This window comes from Helicoverpa zea, chromosome 9 (assembly GCF_022581195.2).
Source record: "Helicoverpa zea isolate HzStark_Cry1AcR chromosome 9, ilHelZeax1.1, whole genome shotgun sequence".
NCBI classification, from domain to species: Eukaryota; Metazoa; Arthropoda; class Insecta; order Lepidoptera; family Noctuidae; genus Helicoverpa; species Helicoverpa zea.
In genome coordinates, this window is record NC_061460.1 from 10,527,143 (window position 1) to 10,542,334 (window position 15,192).

Here is a 15,192-nt window from a genome sequence, read left to right on the forward strand (position 1 = left end):
GTACTAACTTTCAAGTTTCAAGGTATAACAATTAACAAAGTGAATGGTTTTATACATAAGTTGGCAAAAATATGACTTGCCTAATTGCGAATTTAAACTTTAAACTTAATGATAGGGTCCATGCAAGTGGTAGGATAGGTTCAGTCTGCAACAAGATGATTACCCAACAGCTCGCTTCCCACAGCTATTGAACCACAACCACACCTCACAGTCTTGTGAAAGTACAGCAAAGAGAAAGTGAGCATCACGCTAGAGCTACATGTGCATACATACACACACCAATTGTCTGTCAGTATGTATAACAAACTCGTCGGTTGACTATCGAGCCTGCATAAAAAACTTTCTTTAACCCACTTTCTTATTAGTAGTAGTTGGCGATCATCTTTCGCCTCTCACCGTGGCTGAATTAATTTTAGTGTAGTGCCGTGTTTGGTGGTCGGTAGAGGTATGTGCCCTACCATCGAGGTCCCAGTGTAGTCCCGTGCGCTCTGGCGGCGGTGGTGGGACTTTGGGACGTGGGGATACGCGTTGCCATAGTGACTCAAGTGTGACAGTGAATTTTATTTTTATTTTTTTCCCGCTTCGGCGGCGAAGCGCGGAGGGTAACAACAATGTGCGACATGCAGAAGATGCCCACTAGAGAGGATGCCTCTTGGTATGGGGATGATTTTATTTGGTTTTAACTGTGTGGTGGGCAATTATTCACATATCTTTACTGTAAATACGTTAGAAATTTAAAAGTTCGATAACAACTGCAAATAATTATAAACATTTTAGACAACCCTAATCATGATCAAGCAAGCAAATAAGTTGCAATTCAAAAACCGTTTTATGTTATACAAAGTTCCTACTTTCACTGTAGGAGCTGTGACATTAATTAACGAATAAGGAGTCAAACAACTTTCTTAAATGTTGCCCTCACTCTCTATTTCAAGTATTTTGCAGTACTATTAAATTAAATCTGATTCTGTACAAGGAAACTAATTATTATTACCCATATTTAAGCTCATTAAATAATTAGACTTGCATCTCAATAAAATAAAAACACTGCTCAATAACAACTGACTCGGGAATCCTTCTTGCCAAGTCCGCTACAAATGCTAAAATGTTATGTTGACTACCTGTACTAAAATATTTCATCAATATATAATTATTTAGAAAACTGTATTCATACAAGAGAACTAGGTACCTAGGTACTTACTAATGCTTTAAACTTTCAAACATTGTCTGTTGATTGCAAAAAATATGTACATATCTCCAAAACAAGGTCATCGGTATTCCCATGTTCCGCTTTACCATTCATTGTTACAACAGAGAAAGTAACTGTGTACTAACTTACAATGCAAATGTAAAACCCAAAAACCCTGTATTTATGTAATAAAAGAAACACTGACTTAAGAAATAGTTATTATTTATTTATTCATTCCTTCATTCTTCTCATTTCTATTATACATATTATAATGTGTATTACTCATAAACAAAGGTTATCTTAACTTTGAACTACTCTTTTCACAATCCAAATAGATAGCAAGCCAAGGCATAATCCTAGTCTCTCTAGCATAGACAACATAACTACAGACAGTATACCGAGCACACATAAAAAGGCTGTATTACCAAGGAGTTAAAACTAAGTTGTCATTACATTCCAGTGAGGAGGAGGCCGACATGAATTTTGCCACATTCTCAGCGGTGGGGGCTGCTGGTACACATTTTGTGACCACCGGTGGCCAACTGCCAGTGGCCAAATTACAACAGAATGTCGCCAACAATGGAACTGGTATGCAACAGGTAATAAACCTCTTTGGAATTCTATTCTTGGGGAAACACCTTGATGCAGAGGAGTCCAATTATATTTGTTTGTAAAAGGTCTTAGTAGGAATATAATAATAATCGCAAAAAAAGATTGTGTTCATATGGTCGCAAGTACTGTAGCTGACTAAGTCAGTCAAGGTTCGATTCCCTTGTAAGGCAAACTGTGTTCAGAAAAGTCAACTACCTGATGAATTAATAACAAAGATACATCTTATCACAATAATACAGATAGATTATATAAAATACGAATTGTTATTTATATCGTCAGATAGGGATATTACGATATTTATTATTGAATGTAAATTCCTCAGGGAAATAAAATGTTCTTCTAGTAAACAATTTCATTTTGAAAAATGGAAAATAGTGAAGATCATTTCAGTTGATGATCTATACTAATATTATAAAGCTGAAGAATTTGTTTGTTTGAACGCGCTAATCTCAAGAACTACTGGACTGATTTGAGAAATTCGAAGTTCAGTGTTAGATAGCCCATTTATCGAGGAAGGCTATAGGCTACTTTTTATCCGGGTTCGTGCCGTGGTTCCTACGGGATGCGGGTGAAACCGCTGACAGAAGCTAGTAAAATATATTTTCTAATTTATGAAGACTATATTCGAGTACCAACTTTCGTGGGTAAAAGTTTGGAATTAATTTGAAGTTTCTAATGACTTTATTAAAATAATTATTGTATCTGTTGATTTCAATATTCCATCATACATGGAACATGTAAAATATAGAATTTATAATTCAAGAGATGCGAATAAATTTTATTACGCAACTAGTGAAAGCCGAACCGAGCAAAACAGAAGTTATTTAGAAACTACACATTCGTTCATTTGTTGCATAAACTTGAACAAATGATGTTCTAACATAGTCTTACAGTTAACTGTTGTTACAATGTTAGCAATATTTTTAGAAGATAAATATAAATAAGTACTAGTAACGGATTTATTTTAGAACAGAAATGACGTTTGAATGATGTCACGCAAATTCTCGAAGCTAATTTATTCTTGTTTAAACGGAGCAAGAGTGCGTGCTGATTGAGAATTTCTTAGAAAATTGTATAGCATTGAGTTCATGACTATAAATGGTATGGCGAGTATTGTTCTACTATGTTGTTGGTCTGCTAGGATAGGTCAATAGTTAGTCAGTTGGTATAACAGCGAGCAAATGAATGTAACACAGTACTTAAACTTGTAAATATGTTGGCAGATATAATTGTATGATTGACGGTGAGAATAATTTTATTATGATAGGATATCTCGAGAGTATCGCCAACAAAGCAGGTAGTTAAAGTATTAAATTGACAAGTGAACATATTATACCTGATTCATCTATGACATAACTTCAATAAACATAAAATGTCTCTACTTGTTGAAACTAATATACCTATCCCGTTTTCTTTTTGATAGGAAATTATCAAGGAGAGAGTATTAGACCTTACTGACTAAAACCAGGCATTAAACTCTCACAAAGTTATATAATATCGAATTATTAAATTCTTGGCATAGGTACCTATATTAAACCTTGTAAACGAAATTGTTACGGATGGCACGTTAAACTGTAGGTCCCGGCTGTCATTGAACATCCTTGGCACTCGTTACGGGTAGTCAGAAGCCAGTAAGTCTGACACCAGTCTAACCAAGGGGTATCGGTTTGCCCGGGTAAGTGGGTTGAGGAGGTCAGATAGGCAGTCGCTTCTTGTAAAGCACTGGTACTCAGCTGAATCCGGTTAGAATAGAAGCCGACCCCAACATAGTTGGGAAAAAGGCTCGGAGGATGATGATGAAACGAAATTGTTACTTTTGTGGAGAGAAATAAATAAAATATTGACGTTTTATGTGTGTCTGTAGGTGTGCGTGGCGATGGGCGAGGGCGGCGTGCAGTACATGCGCGCGCTGGAGGGCGGCGCGCTGCAGGCCGCGCCGCAGCTCATCTCCGTGCCCATCGCGCTGCCCGGCGCCAAGCCTGGTATGTATGCACCTCATCGGCGTATCCATTCACACAGACCCTCTCGGAGACCATCGACGCGCATAAGAGCGTGCAATCAGAGCCAAACGTCTGCAAGACCGAGAAAAAGTACGGGATCGGAGTGTACGCGATAGAGATATAAATGTCTGAAAGATACAAGAACATGAATAACTTCAAAAAAGTCCTGTTTTCTGAAAATTAGAAAATCTACCTTAGAACTGGCCAAAGTTTGACCCTACATTTATAGTATTTTTTTGATGCAGGCGTCTTAACCATAAGCCTTCATTTCTTCATTACGTATAGCAAAATATATTGAAAAAATCATATTCATCAAATGCAATATCTGCAAAATGCAAAGTTATGTATGATACCTATGTATGAATATCCATTATTTTACTGTTTGTAGGTGACCCACAACCGACGGTGCAGATCCAAGTGCTCAACCCCAATATACTGCAAGCGCAGCAGCAACCCAAGTACCAGATGCAAATACCCATACAGGGATTCCAACAAGGTACTTTATCATTACCATTATCTGCCTAGCCTTTTCTCAACTATGTTGGGATTGGCTTCCAGTCTAACCAGATACAGCTGAGAAACTGTGTCTTACGAGGAGCGACTGCCTATCTGACCTTCTCCACTCAGTTACCTGGGCAACCCAGTACTCCAAGGTATGACTGGTTGTCAGACTTACTGGCTTCTGAACGACTGCCAAACATGTTGTGTAAACAAGGTGCTTCATAAATATTAATATTTCCGTATTATTTGTTTATTGATACATAAGCTATATTATTGCCAAGATTCATCAAAATTCTTCCAATGTTTTTGCTTTTAAGATATACTTACATACAAACTTTCGTATTTATGATAATAGTTTGATAGGACGAAACATGTTACATTTAAATCAACTGATTTAATACTGGAAGTAATAAAATTGCAATACATATGAACAGATAGACTCAAGCATAGATTTAGAGTTACGAAACTTATCGTCATTATGCTACGACATGGCTCATTATACCATATTATGGTGGATTAACGTCATCACACTGTTTGCCATTTAAAATTAACTCGCATCTCTTACAACATTCTCTTTTAAAAGTATCATTATGACCTTATGAAAATAAGCGGTTTCTTAATATATTTTTTTCTCGGAAGGTGGTGCGGTGTTGACAGTCGCTTACTCTCCAGAGACGAACGAAACTGGGAGCATACAGCTAGTCGGACAGGGCACTTTGGGAGACGGTAAGGACATATCATACTTGTTTCTTTAACCTCAGTTTTTAGTTAGTCATAAGGTAGTTGAATTAACTTGGCGACAATGAAAAGAACTGTTTGTTGAACAATATTATGGTGTCAGATCCCATCGCGGGCTATGAGTGTGAAGGAATAGAGAATGCACCTGTGTCTGCGCAAATGCTGGTGCTCTTAGTGCACTATAATATGTTCTGCGCAGCTGGCTTATCGCCTTATATAAAAACAGCCGCAGCGGCCAAAATCGGCCGGGACGCCATCAGTACAGACTCGTCAAGTCATTTCCGACGGCTATTTTATTTTGTAAGTTGTAGGCAGAAGTACTCGTAGCACTGAAGTACCTTATTCCGTATATTTTCCAGGTACCTACCTATACAACATGTAACTTAATTAACGCACATCCTGAAATTAGTTGGTTCAGAATCGTTTACTGAATCGATTTATATCATTTTTAATATAGGTAATTTTTTATCCCAAAAATAATGAAAACTACGGAAATTATTGTCATATTAACCCTGTACAGTCAAAACAAATTCAAATAGACCGTAACTCAAAGTAATAAGACTTCGTGTATTGTCGGCTTTTTCCGTAGTTTCGTTATGTTGTGTCGAGTCGAGCGGCGCGCGGCGCGATATTTGCGTGCGTAGCAGTATGACCAAAAAGTTCTCCAAGAATTGGTATAACTAATTTAGTAAATAACAATGCATATACATGTTAAATTAAAAATTCAGTGTATGTATTATGATTATAACATAATATTCTAATTGGGGTGTTTGAGGGTGTGCGTTAATTACGTTACATGTTGTATATATTAAGTCCCCTTATCCTAAACTGATGCATGTACGCAATGCAATTCATTGTTGATAAATTGCTCTAAAAGACATCTGTGTATTACCAATTTATTTATCAAATTAATTCACGGAGAAAGCTTCAAGGAGCTTTGACCATAAAGAAAATAGAATATACAACTAAACGCAATTTTTCCACACATTCAGGTACATTCAGGCTGAGATCAGGTGATTTGCAATTATTTAACCATTGTAAAAGCATTTTTAGAGATAAACAGAATCAATGTTCGTATTCCTGATTAAAGAAATGTTCAAGATGTTTTATGTCTCTGAAAATGCTGTAATGTCTACTAACAAACACTAGTGCACATGATTGTAATACACTATTGCACTTGTGATCATTTACTTGATGTTTTCATACTGAGCACATAATTTCTGTACTATATCATTTTGAAGTATCCTCATCCTGGAATATCAAAGTTGACATTACAGAAATACATGTTAGTGTAGAGTAGCTCAGTAATTATATGTGTTTGACTGTATGTTCCATCTCATGTTAGTTATCATGATAATCGTCGCTTATTTCATGTCGGTATTCATCTAGATAAATAATTCAATTAATATTTTAATTCGGGTGTGTTCAGGCCAAACGTACATTTGAACAAAGCATACAGCATTTGAACAAAATAATTAATATAGTTCGGCCATTCAGAGAATGCGTTCCTGACACGTCGCGATTGAACTGACTGAATTATAACATTCATTGATTATTGATATAATAATGTTGTTTTAATGCTCCTCAATTGTTAAAACGGTAAACAACCAGCAAAAATATTTTTATCGTAACTGCAACGCCATTGCAAAGTTACGTCGTCAGTTCAATCGCGACGTGTCAGGAACGCATTCTCTGAATGGCCGAACTATAATTAGTCCAATTGTTTTTATCCAAACTGAAGAAAAGGACGAATTTGATAGGCGGGGATAGAAAAAAACATTCTTACGTTTGGTATAAACACGCTTCCAAAATACACAATTAGGTGCTATCAATCATATTTTCTAAACAAGAAGTTTTTCTATCAGGTCTGCAAGTATTGGCGGCGTTACCACCGGAGATGCAGCTGGTACAACCCTCGCAGACACAAGACAACAAGGACCATATACAACAGAATATGCATCAGGTATGCACAACTGTTTACTGTTGATCTATAGGGATTTTACTTATCTGAATTAATAAACTGCTGGTTGATTGATATACCCTTCCGAAAAGATGGTATCTTCACTTTTATAGAAAAATCGAATAGCATTTTCTTTTTCTATGATATCCACCATTACTTCAAACGTTAAATTACACGTTCTTTTGATATTAATCCAAAGTTCTTATATAAATAAGCAACCGATAACATTTTTTTTATTCCGTTCTTCAGATTATCTCCTAGCTGTGTACAAAACTTAATTAAAATAAAAAACCATATAACTTACACAATTAAATATTTAACCAACCCAATATTTCAGGTGTACATAACGCCGAACAACCAGATAATAATCAACGCGCCTGAGAGCAAGCCGTTGAACAACAACACGACATCTGACAACAATAACTCGGGACCCATGGATATTATCATTAAAGAGGAGTGTGATGAGACCACTAATGACGATGTGAGTACATCATCATCTGCCTAGCCTTTTCCTAATTATGTTGGGGTTGACTTCCAGTCTAACCGGATGCTGAGAACGAGTGTTTTATAAGGAGCGACTGCCTGTATCTGACCTTTGCAATCCAGTTGCCAGGGTAAATTGGCACCTCTAAGACTGGTTGTTAGACTTAGTGGTTTCTGGGGTACCCAGTAACGAGTGCCAAGGATGTTCAAATGACAGCCGGGACCTACTTATTTGGCAAGCCTTCGGAACGACCATGTGAAGCGCCTCTTAAGCTTTTTGATCGATTGACCCGTGTAGCTGTCATTTAGCCACGATCTCTCTACGCTTAGTGATTTTATTATAGTAAAATGTATAAACATAACACTGCTACAAAATACGCAGAATGCACCTAATGACTTCAAAAAAGCAGTTGCCGTGAAGTGTAAAATGCGTTTCATGACGGCCGGTTGCGGTGCCGAAGCGGTGCGTACAAAGAACACGGTGCGGCAACAGTCCTGTTGTCGAGCGATCGACGTACCGGCGCCGCCGCAAGAAACGCATAAGTTGAAAGCGCCCTTAGAAACTTGTGTTGTTGTTGTTAGGAGAGCTCGCAGGGCACGGAGGGCGGCGACACGTGGCAGATGTGTCCGCAGCAGGACCTCGTCAAGTACCTCAACACCTTGCCGCCACAGGTACCACTACTATTTGTTATATATTTGAACTTTATTTAGTGTATACCAAAACACATAACAGAATGACATCAAAACAACAATATAAGGTATTATTATTTTGGTGCTATTCTGGTTTAATTTATTTTAGTTTGGCTGTATTAATCAATCAATTCGACAGGAAATCAGACGGAATATTATTTGGACCCTAAAAATGCTGTAAATATGCTAACATGCTTGTTTGAGATTATTTTCTTCAAGTTTTTATCAGTATAAAATTATTGGTGTCTAAGGATGCACTATATAGAAAGTACACATAACTTAGAAAAGTGGAAATCGAACTTACTACTAACATTATGTTACTAAAAGCCCTAATAACTTCCAGCAAGCACAAGCGCTCCCGGTATCTCTGCAGCAGTTCCTGCGACTGAACCCCGCGGAAGCCAAGAAGTCTGACCCCGTGGTGGAGATAGAAGTCGACATGGACTCGCAGGTCAAGTCCGAAGAACCGGTCGCCGAGGCTGTGCTCAGCGAAGGTATGTTGGTATTTAAGTTTAAGGCCTTTGTGGGAGACAAATAAAATTGATAGCAGTAGTGTTACGCACGCGTCCTGCAAAAAGTCGCTCTCAAAATCTAGACAGATGGTCCTATAAAAAATACGCCTTAGTAAATGCAAAAAGTGGTGGTCAAAGTTCATTACAAGATCCTTCTAGCAAGTCCAAACACAGCTATGACAATTCATTCCATCATGAAGTTCCAGTTCATATCTTCCGGGTTCATCGGAACTACATACATTGGGAGATGGTTAGATTAGTTACCATAGATTCTATTACATGCTTAGTCACACAGGTCGACCTAATAAAAGCTTGTTATAAAAAAAAAAAATCTTGTCCACAGACGGAACCATAAGAATACTAGGCAAGAAGAAGAAGAAATACAAGAAGAAGCCGCCGAAGCCAGCTCGGCCGAAGCCAGGACAGGTGGTCATAGCCACCGCGCTGGACGGCTCGCCCATCTTCTGCTGCCCCGAGTGTCAGATGGCCTACCCGGAGAAGGAGCAACTCGAAATACATTTGATTGCCCACAAGATTGAGAGGCGGTTTATATGTGGGATTTGTGGAGCTGGGTGAGTGGTTTTTTGGGTATTCTTTTTGTTGGTATGTGGGTAAAGGAGTCGTGCAAAAAATAATACTTATTTCAAAACCTTATTTATTGCACACTTAACATAAATATATACAAAGAATCAAGACAGTTTATGTACAACGGCGAGCTTAACCCAATTCTGGGATAAGCTTTGCTTACTTTTTCTTTTATTCAGTTAGTTACATCAGGTTCGGTATTTTTAAAGATATAACTCTGTTTAGAATCAAATATAAACATGGTTTTATACGTATGTATTGTTAAAGCGAAATTAATTGTTATTCTATAGTGTAACTGTAACGCATACAAATGTTTACAATGGGCTTCTCTAGCAAACAGTAACAAATTACAACCTTTGTATTCGAACACATGCATAGCAGTGGACTCGCGTCGACGTGTACACATTTTTGAAAGTCAGGTTTCGAGTTAATCAGGAACATAGAGCCGAGTCACGCCGGAATGGCAGCAACCGGCAGGTATGCGTCGAGCACTTTCAGTGTGAAATGATTTCAAATTTACTATATACTTAAAAGATCAAGCGATACTGCTTGAGGCGGTCGCGGCCGCCCGCGGAGCCGCGAGAGAGTCTTGGTAGATTGGCGTCGCCGGCAGCCGCTGGCGACCGCTGCCATTTCGGTGTGACTCAGCCCCTATGCTTGCTTTATTATAGAGTTATTGGTGGTTTTTGGAAATTTCCTTTTCAACACGCATTAATATAATATTCTCCTGTTGTCAGCCTAAAGCGCAAGGAGCACTTGGAGCGGCACAAGCTGGGCCACAACCCCGAGCGGCCCTACGTGTGCGGGGTCTGTCGCAAGGGCTTCAAGCGCCGCGAGCACCTCAACCTGCACACCGTCATACACTCCGGCGTCAAGACAGAGATGTGCACCGAGTGCGGGAAAGGTAACTATCTATCTATATATAAATATAAAATGAACCTAAGACCGAAAATATATAGCTATCTAGGCAAAGCATAACATCTAAGGCGCATAAATTGCCTGAAGTAATCAATTCCACCTTACATTTTCTTCCCTATGTCCAGACATATACTATGACAGTCTACTCAGTAGACTCTCGGTGCAGTCGCTTGATGAGTGATGAGTAGTTTGATTGATGAACACAATTCAAGTAGGACTGCCCAGCAATGCACTATATGCACTCGATATAATATTGATTAATTAATCTTATCAACGTACTCCAATCCCACAGGTTTCTACCGCAAGGACCACCTGCGCAAGCACACCCGCTCTCACGAGAGCAAGCGCGCGCGGGACGAGGCCGCCGCCGACGCGCCCGCCGTCACGTCCAATGCAGCGAACACTACCAACAGTATCATGCCCGAGATTACTATACATGTAAGTGCCACCATTATTTTTAAGTAGCCCTAACTGTCCCACTGTTGGATAAAGGCAGTTTCTCCCCACACGTCTCGATCCTTCCGATTGAACCACCATAAGACCTCTTTTTCCTTTCGCAGGTATGCTGGAAGAGATTTCTTTAAGAATAAGCATTACCTTTGTAAATTCTTTCTAACCTGTCATCTTTCTTTATTATATGTGTGTACAATTTGTAAATAAATAAATAAATAAGACCCGCAAATTGAATTTATTTGGAAACAAATTAAATTCAGTATTTAAAAAAATTACCTGGGTAGATTTTACTTGCAAATAAATTCCATTTACTGCTTGTAAATCACGAAACCAAAATATGCAGTACTAATAGATAAACTTACTTTCCTAACAGATACCAACAAGTTCGAACTCCCAAATGCCAGTCCAAATCAACATCCCGCAACACGTGGTATCATCCTTAGCCGCCAGCCAACAACAGCAACAACAACAACAACAACAACAACAACAACAGCAGCAACAACAGCAACAACACGCAGAGAACACCCTGGACGCGTTGTTGGCGCAGCACTCGTGACGTCACATCACGCAGGCGCCGGGGCTGCAACTGCTCACCCAACCCATAGCGTATCATTATGTCCTTTAACTGGTTTATACTGGATTTTGACGCCCTCTAACAGACAAAAGAGTTAATGATATCTGTGTAATACTTGAACACTTACCTAGACAGTGTAGTAGTGCGGTTAATATGATACTCTCTAAAAGACAATATTCTTGTCAAGACCATCGGGAGATGATAAAATAATACTGGTTTTGTTACTGATCATTTTTATCGTTCTATAAGAAAATTTGTTATACCCGCACTTCACTAACTACGGATTTCTATAACCTATCCATTGTTTGATATATTCAGATTTGACATAACTTATCTATTGGAGCTAATGTCAAACTTCTCTAATCGCAAAACAACAATGGATAGGTGATAGGTTATAGAAAGCCACTGTAAATCATAAGGTACATACACAGTGACGTGACCGGGTCATGTAGTGACACATAACTTTTACCAGTCTTGGGGTCATTGCAATGTCATGACAATAATATAAGACGATGGCTATACACGTTGAAATCTGTTTGGATATGCCTGCTTTTATTATTCATAAAAAATTGTATTAAAATGACGTGGTTTTGCGTGACTTGAAAACTGATTAGAGCCGGACTCTTAGACCCAGTTCACCGACAACGTAAACATCTGTTTACTATGAATTTTCACGTTCAATTTACAAATTAAACAATTGTTTAAAAAAAACGTTCGTTTATGTTGTCAGTGATAATGGGCCTTTAAGCTCGCATAATCCAAACAGATTAATCTGGTGTTAAAACATATCTCTCTAGCCAGAATCCAAAACTAGCTTTGACCTAATTGTTACAAAATTGAAGAATCAATGTACTGAAATTGATCCAGGGCGAATATGACTGTTGCTTGTTTGAACAAGTCAGTTACTTAACTATAACAGGGTACGACACTAACTTGAAATGTAGGCCCAAAATTGTTTGTAAAAAGTAAATGTAAAATGAAATAACGCTACATTTGATACGAATATGTTCTTATTAACACAAATGTGACCTTATTTTAAGTCGTTTTAGACTTGAAATAAATTTTCTATGTGATTTTGATCACGGAATGATTCTAGTTGCGAATTCTTCGTATCAAATACCCGCTTATTTCCTACTCTACGAAGTTGTGGCCTTGTATGAGTCTGTAAAAATTAACACGGTATATTGAGCTCTATGAAGAGATTAGATTATAATCATGTGAAGGCATGTATTGTTTGTAAGAGATATTAGTGTTAACACGAAATCAGTCCATCAAGTTTGAAAGTGAAATGTGATTAAGCTTGAAGCATAATGTTTGTATAATGTACATATCACGTAGTGTTATTGTATAAATCTGTGTTTTGATACTAAAATTCCATGACATGACATCTCTTACTTCGAGCGTTGCACAAACTTTACTTTGACGCTTGTAGAAATGCGACGCTTTTTGATACTTCAAAATTAATTGAGATTCTGGTCATCGAATGTTTCCATAGTGATCATCGTATTAACATATCCTAAAAGGTTATTTCACACATAGTTGATTAAGATTTCATAGAATGATAATATTATATGTAATTTGATGTGCTCAATACATGGACTCTTTTTTGATTTTAAACAATTCGAATCATAGTAGATATCATCTCCACTGTGATATTTATACCATTATTCGCTTTCTGTGCATTCTCACTAACTTTCATGTGCTTATTTTGTATACAAACTTTTTCTATTTCCATCGAATTGTGATATTTATTTATTGTCCGTTGATTGGCGCGCGCTAGGATAACACTCGCTTAAAAATAATATAATAGTCATTATCTTCCTGTACACGACGATCCGTCCCTTTTGGAAATTATTTATTATTTTGGTTTGTGAATAATTTTAGGAGATTTATAGTATAGTGACGATGTTTACCTGCCGGCCTATCGCTTACTGATCCTAGCGCGGTGACGCAATCCAACGGACTTGAGCTGATGAAGTGCATCGCAAGTGTGTGGAGATTATTTGATTTTATATCGCGTCGTTTGTTTTCTCACTGCGATGTTATAATGTTGACAAACTTTCATAGCCTGTGTTCAGTTTCATCAAATCGTTTTGTAGAACTTTTTTTCGAATTAATTATTTAGATTCTAGAAAAAAGGCGTACCTACTCATATTGTTTTCATACCCATTTAATTTATACGAAATTTTATCACACATTTGCGCGAGTCATAATATAAAATGTTAAATTTAGGCTTTTCCACCACACGATATTAATATTTGTCAGCTTTAATGTAGGTGTAAATTATTTTCCAATTATATTTTTGTACTTAGTGTTAAGTTTTGTAATGCATCACTACTCTGTGGCATGTTTTGTATGTCTTAGCTTAGAACGCTGCTATGCGAGATCAAGGTGCTCTATGAACATTAATTAAGTTCTGCAAGTTGTCTCTGGCCATCCAGATGCCTTTGTTTCATATATTTCATGGTGTTAAAGTTATTAATTACGGAGAGTCCCTATTTCTGGTAGCTAGATAGTGAGTAATTGAATTCATATAGTCCAACTCTAATTGTTTCCTTGTTTCCTCACTCTGTAATAAAATAAATTGTATTTTTGTACATTTGTTGATATAAGTCTATTTAATATACGTTGCGTAGTCTAGTTCGTTCGTCGTTCTAAATCTCAAATTCTTATTTAATATTTTTGTGTAACTTTTTAGGCATATTGTGCGTACTTCGGTCGAAAACTTTACTTCATATCTGTTATCATGTAAGATAACGTTAGCAGTTAACCAATTTAGATGCGTATTTTTTATTTGGTTTTATTGAAATTAGTTGCAAGTATTATAAGATTAAGACAAAGCGAATAGACCGTTAACTTCTGTCCGAAGTTATAAGTGTAAACTTTTGTATGAAACTTTATTTATTAAGAAGACACCGTAAGAGTAAATAAGATTAAAGAATAAAATCACTGATTTTGAAATATTTGGGTTTTTATTTATATTATTCGGCTTCCCAGCAGTACATAGGTACCTAGATTACTGCAGTGCGCGCCGCTTAGTCAAAAAAGTTAAGAATTTAGAAACGACTATAAAATTTATCTCTGATACTGGTCCTAATCCATTCGACAGCCACTGAGTGCCATCAGTCCAGATGCACACATCAATATCGGTCAAGCCGTTTCGGAAAGTACGGGATAACTAACAAAACAAATCCACGCCGATTCAACCGCTCTGAAGGAGCAGCGTTTGGGTGCAGATATTATAATGAAAGGGAAATCACGTTGCAAAACGTTATTATTATTTATTCCGGATTTCCAGCCATGGTTGAATAGTTGTGGGTCACAAATTCAACAAGTAAATTCAGACATTCCGTAAAGTATTACGAACACGGAGATCACGAACGGGTCGCCGTAGTTACAGGACAGGGGTGAACAGCCCCCATCCTACTGCGTGAAGTAAAAACCCCGCAAAAAAAACACCCCCAGCAACAATTTGACGGTCATCAATTATTTTGTTAGCTAAACTATATGTTATATGATCCCTATCCGAAGCGGTATTTAGGTAAGCAGGGTAAGTGGAATTCGCGAGACTATATGAAGAGAATACTTATTCGAAAAACAAATAGCTCTTCGAAATTTATTCATCAACACATTTCTCTAATGTTTATAAACAAAGACTGAGTACCTACACCAACATCTTGAGAGAGCTATTACCTAGTGAGTTAGAAATGTATTCTTCCGAATTCTGTGCCTAAATCGCATTGATATTTAAATAGGGTCTTATTTATGATTTTCTGCCATGCTAATATCCGACCCTGAACTTTTACGATGTTGGTACGGAATGGGCGAAGTGTATGAGTATAATTCCTGGAAGGAGTCCACGTGCGTCCGAGGCTCGGCCCCCGCCCCCAGCCGCGCTACTCCGCGCAGCCGCGCCGGCCGCCGCCGCGCCGCGCAGCCTGCCCGCGCACCCCGAACATACACCACTTACTTATTTC

General features: G+C 37.8%; 1 protein-coding gene across 2 annotated transcripts in view; it reads left to right on the forward strand.

Annotated features, from left to right (window-relative positions):
• LOC124633182 (zinc finger protein 853-like) overlaps positions 1-14,176 on the forward strand; it is a 40,744-nt gene extending 26,568 nt beyond the window's left edge. For both annotated transcript variants that reach the window (XM_047168330.1, XM_047168331.1), the window contains 12 exons: positions 1,650-1,788; positions 3,666-3,783; positions 4,190-4,297; positions 4,942-5,028; positions 6,906-7,003; positions 7,338-7,481; positions 8,066-8,155; positions 8,517-8,667; positions 9,029-9,257; positions 10,008-10,174; positions 10,481-10,626; positions 11,015-14,176. In XM_047168330.1, coding sequence (XP_047024286.1) covers positions 1,650-1,788; positions 3,666-3,783; positions 4,190-4,297; positions 4,942-5,028; positions 6,906-7,003; positions 7,338-7,481; positions 8,066-8,155; positions 8,517-8,667; positions 9,029-9,257; positions 10,008-10,174; positions 10,481-10,626; positions 11,015-11,197 — 1,660 coding nt within the window. In that variant the 3' untranslated portion in view covers positions 11,198-14,176. The remainder of the gene's footprint in view (positions 1-1,649; positions 1,789-3,665; positions 3,784-4,189; positions 4,298-4,941; positions 5,029-6,905; positions 7,004-7,337; positions 7,482-8,065; positions 8,156-8,516; positions 8,668-9,028; positions 9,258-10,007; positions 10,175-10,480; positions 10,627-11,014) is intronic.
• Positions 14,177-15,192: the final 1,016 nt, after the last annotated feature.